This window comes from Eucalyptus grandis, chromosome 7, assembly GCF_016545825.1.
Source record: "Eucalyptus grandis isolate ANBG69807.140 chromosome 7, ASM1654582v1, whole genome shotgun sequence".
NCBI classification, from domain to species: Eukaryota; Viridiplantae; Streptophyta; class Magnoliopsida; order Myrtales; family Myrtaceae; genus Eucalyptus; species Eucalyptus grandis.
Genome location: NC_052618.1, coordinates 58,867,618 through 58,876,489, shown reverse-complemented (window position 1 = coordinate 58,876,489; position 8,872 = coordinate 58,867,618). Strand labels below are relative to the sequence as shown.

At 38.4% G+C, this 8,872-nt stretch overlaps 1 protein-coding gene across 1 annotated transcript; it reads right to left on the bottom strand.

The window, feature by feature from the left end:
* Window positions 1–5,340: 5,340 nt before the first annotated feature.
* On the bottom strand, window positions 5,341–8,621 carry LOC104454589 (serine carboxypeptidase-like 40). Its single transcript, XM_010069493.3, has 7 exons — window positions 7,977–8,621; window positions 7,212–7,316; window positions 6,851–7,125; window positions 6,360–6,617; window positions 6,015–6,226; window positions 5,835–5,940; window positions 5,341–5,685 (listed from the first exon to the last, which is right to left on the bottom strand). The coding sequence occupies exons 1-7, from the start codon at window positions 8,356–8,358 to the stop codon at window positions 5,539–5,541; spliced, it is 1,485 nt and encodes a 494-aa protein (XP_010067795.2). The 5' UTR covers window positions 8,359–8,621; the 3' UTR covers window positions 5,341–5,538.
* Between the last annotated feature and the right edge of the window lie 251 nt (window positions 8,622–8,872).

Below are 8,872 nucleotides of genomic sequence, written 5' to 3'. Positions count from 1 at the left end.
TTGAGGTTGAGGATGTAGGAACCTAACCCAACCCACGTACTAAATCTTGAAGAATTAGACGTAGACGACAGAGTGTCGTATATGGAAAGTCCAGTTCAGATTGTGGTTCAGAACAGATTTTGTGTACCAAGATGGTCCCCTTAACAACACCATGGGACTGAAGAAGCAACCAAGGAAAGTGAGACTAGATGAGATAACGATACTCCCACCTTTTTGTTTAAGGATTGGTAAAGGTTTAAATTTCGAGGGCAAAATTTTTATAAGAGGGGAAAAGTTGTTACATCCTGAATTTCCAGTACTGTTTTCAATTAAATAAATCGGGCATTTCATCGACGCACCTATAGTGTTATTCTCAGAGATGATCACTCGTGAGATAACTAGATTATCTAAGGAAGTCATTAAGAGATTTTAATGTAATGAATTTGAGAATTCGACCAAAAGCCGACTGCTCGACGATGCTAGTCTACAACAGTCATTACGGCATTGTCAAAATTGATCAGAGATCAGGAATATGTCAATTCGATTGAGAAGTGTGATCAAAGTGTGAGTGATTCCACTTGATTGCAAAATTATCGTCGATTGATACTAAACTGATTTTCTATCGTTTTGGGTACTCTGTGTCTATATTTGAATCATCGAAATTTTCACGACCACCAAGAGTTGCTAATGTGTCGAGTGGGTTTATTGTGGCTCAAAGAAAATTGACCACAGATCGTTTGCACTAAAAATCTCTGAAAATTACCCATTGAGTCTAGGTCACGCTAAAAACGCACCTAAGTGAAATTAACCACGAATTTAAGTCCGATTTCAAAAATTGAAGATTTTTTCATGTCGCAATAAATTCTATGAGCATTGATTCAGTCTCGAAGATTTTTTTGAAACCTGAAACTTTTGGGAAAAAGTCGACATAAGACCGTTTTTGTTCGAAAATGCCGGGATCGTTTTTTTATCACAAAATTGGAAAGCAAGTGGATTGTATGGGTGAGGAAAAATGCCAAATGGATCGGTGAGGTGTCGTTAATTTTATTGAGCCCGGTTGGTGTTGAATCAAAGTCCAATTGAGGAAAAACCGAACCAAATTCGTGTGCCCCCTCACCCGCGACCTTTGGACCACTTCGGACTTCTAGAAGCGAGCCTTGGTGGCTCATGGACAGCCAAGGAAGCCATACTTGGCTGGAAATGGTCAAGGAGACCATGGGATGGAAAGTTGAGGCAAGTGGAGCCCTTGTCCCCTAGATCTTTTCTCTCCAACCTCATCTCTTCCTTCTCTCTCTCCCACATTGCCATCCAAAACCCTCTCTATCTCCCTCCTCTCACCTTGTTCAAACCCCACCAGCAGCCAAGGAATTCGCCGGAGCAGCCACACCACCACCGGACTATTTTCCTCCTCTATTTTCACTTTTGCCAGTTTCTACTCCAGTTGACCTTTCGTCAAAGATCCGAGTAAAAATTCAACTTCCCGGATGAATCAACAAATGAGCCACCCATCACCGTGAAGAGGACATCCATACCGTTCCATCAAGCCTGATTTCGGCCCGAACGGAGCCGTCGGTCGTCCTGTACGACCGTTGCAAGCCACGAGTCGCCAGTTCGTCGATCCCATGTCCGGCTGCACTTTGTTTCCCAATTTTCTTCGTTTTTCTCCAATTCCGACCCTTCCTTTGGCCGTTCCATCCACCTACAAGATCCTCAAGACCCCTGGGAGCTACCGGTTGCCGACCACCCACTCGCCGAGGAGCTCTTATCAACCCATTTATTCGCCATTCGGTCGCGATTACCTCTCCAAGCCATCCACGGTCCACCGTTGCCATTCCCGCACCAAACCAGCTTCATTTCCCTTGTTTGCAGCTCAAATCAGAGGGGGAAAGTAGTGGGTTTCCAACAATGTGTCGGGCCCATTTTAGAGGTGTTCGAGCCTCGAAATCTAAGCCCGCTTTGAGAAGAAATGTCCTCGCGACGTTCATGTCGGTTTGATCCTACCTTTCGTTAAAGAAGTGAATTTTCTCACTAATCCATTATTAGTATGCTAATGATGCTTATGAATTAATTAGATTTAATAAAGTATAATTAGGTGGATAGATTAGATTAGAATAATTAAATTAGGGATTTACCTATGCATGTTAGGCAAATGGTTAGTGTAGTTAGCAAGGAAATAGATCCTTGTATTTATTGAACGAGTCTCGGTAATTTTCGGGCTCGTCTCGGCTTCCAATTAGGCATTATGGACCTAACTTGGATTTATTATATTTATTTAATAATTTATGTAATTATTTAATTAATTAATTATTTTTCGGAAATTAGGCTAGGATAGTCGACGGCCGAAATTTTATGCCGATTATTGTGGTGCGGTCGATTATTTACTTGAATGTTAAATCATGCTGAATTGATTTAAATATGATTTTAAGATTTTATTCCTAAATTAATTAAATTTGGTAATTAAGTGGAAAATTACCGAGCGTCGGCCTACAACGCCAAAAATCTATTTTGGGATTGCTGAAAATAGTGGGAGGTTCAAAAGTGAAAATCTTATATTTTAGCTAAGGTCGACCATGTACCCACACACGAGTATTTTTATCAGGAATGATAAAAATGGTGAATTGATTTAATGATCAATTATCAGCATACTATGAAAGTATGGCTGGCAGCTTCTGACAAGCATATATACATTTATCAACATACTATGAAAGTATGACTAGGTTTCTGGTGAGTGTATATAGAATAACGGATCGATGGATCTGGCAACTTCTGGCGAGCATATATATATTTATCAATATATTATAAAAGTATGACCGGCAGCTTCTGATAAGCATATATAATTCTCAGCATACTATGAAAGTATGTCTGGTAGCTTCTCGCGAGTATATATAATATACTATATCAGAAATTAAGGTAGCTCTTGGCGAGCATATATATATAGTATATTATCTCAGTATTTGAGGCAGCTTCTGGTGAGCTATACTACATATTATTGGCTTATAATAAGCAGTCCTGGGTATTGATCGGACTTATAGGTAGTATTGATTGAAATGGTCGGGGAATGGTCATCATTGACATGTAATCGACTAGGTCGATTGATCAATAATTTGATCTGATGTGGTGAATTGATGTGATTCATGTATATCTGATATATACTGACTTGCAGGAAGGAATTGAGGGCCAAGGTAATTCCTTTGACTTGTGTTGTGCTTAGGCAGTTTCTTGAGTGTATTGGCTTCCTAATCGGGTCTTAGAAGGTAGAACTTGTTGAGACATAGTCTCCCTGGTTATTGAATAACCATTTTTAGGTCCTTAGATGGCTGTAGTGAAGGACCGAAGGCACGAAGTGTAGAAAGTGAAGCCTGAAGAATTGACAATCCTATTGGACTAGTTAGTCATAGAACAATTCTCTTTTGATGGGAGTCGATTCCCTTTTACAGACCTTGTTTTATGAACTTGTGGTTTAAAACCTGACTTAACAATTCACCTTATATATATTTGCACTATGGGTTGCAATGTATATAAGGGTGGTTGCTTTTAAAGTGGAAATTTGGAGTCCTACTTTCATATTCAATTATTTTATTATCTGGGGATTTTTATCTTCTTCTGCATGCATATTAAAATGAAAGGGTCGGCGATGCATCTTAGAACGTCGCTAATAATCGACCAAGATAAGGGATGGGTGCATGCCCGAGGATCGGGGTGTGACAACAAGTCTTTGTGTCTCTCTTGCGGCAAAGCTTATTCGTGAATGACATCCAAGAAGTATTAGTGTTCAAGCCAATTAAATCTTGAGAGTTCAAATTTATTTAATTCTTTCATGAGATTGAGAGATTGTTACGCAAGGATTTGTAGGGTTAAACATTATGTACATTATTGATGTAATTGGGGCTAGAGAAACATTGAGAATATTTGAGTGACTCAAGTGTGTAATCTCAATTTTATCACTTTATGTATAGTGAAATTCGTCATTACTCTTCCCGTGAATGAAGTCTTTATGATCAAACCACGTAAATTTAGTGTTTGATTTATTTTATTATTCTATTTATTTTATTATTCGATAGCTGCTTTCTAAAACAATCGTTGCTAATACTTATCTAATTAATTTACACATTGTCATATTTAAGCCCTTAAGAACAAATAAGTTCAAGTCTTTCTTTGTGTTCTCCTCTCTTCCAATGGGTTGTGAATTATGATAGAGAAAAGTAATATTAAAGTAAAGAAGCTTTTTACTACTAATGGCATACATATAATTTTCATATTAAAACAAAAATAAAGTATTACCACTAATGGCATACATGTGATGTCTACTATAACTTGTTTGCCTTAAACTTCTGCTATATATTGTGACAATATTTTTCGTAGTCATAGCTTAAAAATTTGATACTAATAGTGAATAGATTATAGATGTGGAATTATGGTTTTTTTTTTTCCATTTTTGATTTTGAAAAAGGTTTTTCGAGTAAAAACGTGTTTGTCTTCTTCCCTATTTTTTCTCTTTAATGAGTCTTGTTCCTAACGACTAGTATTAGAGATGATTTGGTTGAAGAATTCCTGCAAAATAGTAATGTTAATTTCAATGACAGTCATCAGAGTTCTATTTGCTTAGTAAAGAATCCAGTATTTCATTCGAGGATAAACCATATTGAGTTAAAATATTGTCACAATCATTAGCTAATAAATGATGGGACACTATCATTGAAGAACATTCTTGATGAAAAAAATCTAACAAATATGTTAACCAAGGTTGTCACCACTGAAAAACTTAAGATGTGCATTACCTCAGTTGGTGTCCATGAAGAGGCCATTACACTAGGACAATTTGGCTTATAAAGACAAGTGAACACTATAAAAGACTATTGCTGTTTTTAATATCTGTCTCCAAGTGAACACTAGGAAAGTAACATTAGAGTAGAGAGGCTTTTTACTACTAATGACATGCATGTAATTTTCATGATAAAGCAAAGAAGAAACTACTATTGCCAATAGTGTACATGAAATTTTTGCTATAACTTGTATGTCATAGACTCTTACTATATATTAGGCAATATATTTTGTAATTGTAACTCTATAACTTGATACCGATAGTGAAGATATTACTTAGTGCGGTATCTTGATTTTCCACATTTTGATTCCTAACAACTGATTTGTTGGGAGTATATAGTAGAAGCCTAATGCCTTCACAGGGAAGACCACTACGAGGAAGTTCAAGTTCAATCTCGTCAATATATTTAGTCAAACCTATCTCTACAAAACTATTTAAGCCAATGAGTTATAAATCAACTAAATAAATTAAGTTTTCTCCACCATACTATATCTCCGATTTGAGACTTATATAACACAACCCATACATGCATCTCAACATCTTTGCCAATTTTCTCTACTTTCACATTCCACTCCACATCAATATCTTTGTTAAAAGAGAAACAATGAAGTTCTTGAATTTCTAAATAATTGAAGAATTCCGTGCGCGCCCTTATTAATTACCAAAGAAAGAAGGAGAAAATGGAGAGAAAAGTGAGTCCTCGAGCATTAATCCATCATCTTCAGGCACTTGAGGTTCTATTTATATGGGAGTAGAGAACCAGCAAGGAAGCGAGAGATGAGAGAGAGTGCTCTCTTGGGCTGATAGCTCGGCACCATATGCCCCGCTCCTCGCACCGTCGCAAACGTCAAGTCTCCCTTGTACACTTGCACGTACCCTCCGACCTATACGCGTTAAAGCCGATGCGGATTACTTTTAGTTCAGCAAATCAAGCCAATTGATCCCTCTCCGAAGAGGGGACCCAAGACAAGAATAATCAAGGGTATATAACTTTAAGCGGTCGATGTCGTGAAAACAAATCCGCCAACCTCACCTCGCCCCCAAGGAACCAAGGACGCCATGCACTCTTCGTAGGGAGGCTCATCTCGCTAAGAGACCTCTGGGTGGACGTCACCGGCACTACTGCATCCGTATCCCCGCTGCATTTTCAGTTATTCGTTAGTCATACTCCCACTTCAATCGCCCACGAACAAACACACACACACACACAAACCTGTACACCCAAACACGGAGGCCATTGGACATGAATTCTTGGAGGAGAGGCAGGACGGTGGAAGGGCCCCACTGCCAGCCCTCGATAACACTGCTGCACGTGTCCCAGCCGTAATCGAGTTTCGTCACGTTAGCATGAAGCGCCTCTTGCACATCTTCTCGGTTCAGGTACGCCTGCAGGTACAGCTCGCCACACGGGTCAAAGTCCATGATCTGCCAAAACCAAACGCAACCCGAAAAATCCATGACCATTGCCAATTTGAGTTATGTTTCTGCATGTTACCGTTCAAAAGTGCGAAAAGTTTGTGTGGAGAAAGAGAAAAAAGGCAGAAGAATTTGAGCTCACGTTGGTCTTCTTGGGATGAGCAGTCAGGTTGGACAAGCACGGAGGGGCGTAGATTTCGTAAGTGTCGATATAGGAAACATCTCTATCTGCTTCCGACGTTGCCGAATTGCATTGGCTTCCTCTTTTGCTGGCATCTAGTGAAAAGTTGCAATACTTTTGAATTGCGTACCATGTTTCTTGGGATATCAATGCATGCGTAGCAAAATACTCATATATCGCACTCCGGTGGGTCTCATCGTTGAGTACTGCGTTTCCAACCTGCAGCATCCATATATGTCCTCAATTAAAACCAATCCTTTTTTGTAATAAGCAATCTACCGATGTCCAATATTTTAATAGATATTGCGAGTCATCAGGATGTGGGCTTCTCTAGGCCTCATGGCCCCATTTGGCCCCAAGGAATTATCCTTCATAATAGAGGATCCGAGATCGATTTTCAGATGCACTATATTCAATAATAAATTACTACGCAACTCGGCAAAACAACTTACTATAATCCCTTTGAGGTTGATAAGGGTCTTGTTTGCCGCCTTGTTGTTGGATAGGATGTTGTGAGCGAGCTGCGTTACAAAATGACCCGCGTAGCTCTCGCCTGAAATGTAAAAATCCCTGTTCTTGTACTCGGGAAACCTCTCCAGCCAATTTAATAAGAATACATAGTTGTCCGCGGCTGTTTTGCTGTCTCCGTTCGTTCTATAGTCCGACGTTGTGTTAGAATAAGAAAAACCGACCCCAACCGGAGACTCTAGGAACAACACGTTTGCGGCTGCCCTCGTAAAACAAATAATTCATCTGCCCTATCAGCGAAAAGAAAAAGGTGAAATACTTTGAAAATTTATTTTAAAACTGTACCTCTATTCCATGCAAATTTATTTCTGTAGAGAGTCTTCCCGTCGCTTTGGATTCTGAACGGTCCGAGTTCCTGCTTTGCTCCATAGAGAGATGAGCAACCGGGACCTGAAAAAACAGCATAAATAGCTAAGTTTTACTCACTTAAATGCACCAGAAAATAATAGGTACGATTGACAATATAATGGCGTTAATAGACAACCAAAAGTGTGATAGATGGCTCTTCTGTGCTTGTGTATGTTCTGTAGAAAATAAGGAAGAGGACGGTGCTACATTTATTGGACAAATTCAGTTCTGCGATGTTTTACGTCACTGATAATCAATTCATATGTTGGAATTGACAAGATGAATAAGGTAGATAAGAAAATGGAAAATCGCGATGATAACTTATATCAATATACTTTGACTATACGCTGCACCTAAAAATATGAAAGACGTATAGCAACGCTTGAGCGCAAAACACCGCTTCATTAAGCTATCAATATGACAGCTCGAAGCGTTTCAGAATCAATAAAAACCAACCACGACAATTAAAAAAATGCTTAGTTGTCCTGACAAAGTACCAACCGCGACAATTAGAAAAATGCTTAGTTGTTATAGTATTAAATACTATATCGATTGATCAAGTTTAAGTTCACCCTAGTATGACGTCGTAACTACCATGCAATTATATATCTTGACTATAAAAACCGTGATAAATTCGTGAGCAAAGAGAATAATATACTTGCATTGGAGATAAAGCGAAATTGGAAAACCTAAAGCACTCACCTCCATTAAACCATATAAGAAGCGGCATCAAGTGCTTATTTTGCACCGCTTCGGCAAAATAATAATAAAATGCTCGACCGGCTGATTCATCGACAGTGACATAACCACCATAGTGATCGAATTCAACCGGCGGTTGTCCGGGCAACCTTTCGATCCTATCTTTCTCCTTCAATCCTTCTTGATGATAAACCCTAGAATGGAGATTTTCATAGTTGTCGCTCACCTGAAAAAAGCTTGCGTCAATCCCAGACTCACCATACTTCGCTTTGTGCAGAGAATCAAGAGCGTCTCCTAGCTTCTTTCCATGGATATGAACAAGCGACGGCAAGATACATAAAGAGAAAAGAAGAAGAGATGAACGAGCTTTAGGATTTCTCTTCATTCTCTATGCTCTCAGCTTCTTCCTCTTTGAGCCCCGAGAGAGAGAGAGAGAGATTAATGGTGGTTTTAATAAATAGAATTGGATTCGAATTAGTTGTATGGATAATCGGAAGAAAGAGAAGATGGAAATTAGTGATTGAACGGGAAAGTCTCCATAATTTGAGTAAGTTTCATTAAATCTTGGTAATGATATCCATTGAATTATGACTTTTCTCATTTTCGGAATCATGTTGTGCCAGTTAACTCCAATATAGACACTGTTTGCTTATATGGAAACACATGCCACTTATTATAGAAATACTTTCATTTTATTGAATCGAATCGTATATAATATATTATTTGTTTCTATATATGGAATTTGTGGCTAAATATTGATGATTTATCTATAACTGCCAACTTGATTAATTTGTTTAAATAAAAAAAAATCACTTATTATGTTGAGTAAGAATGACTTAATTAAGTGATGAAACATACAATGAAAAATAAAAGCATTCTGGTTATATTATCAAAACCTT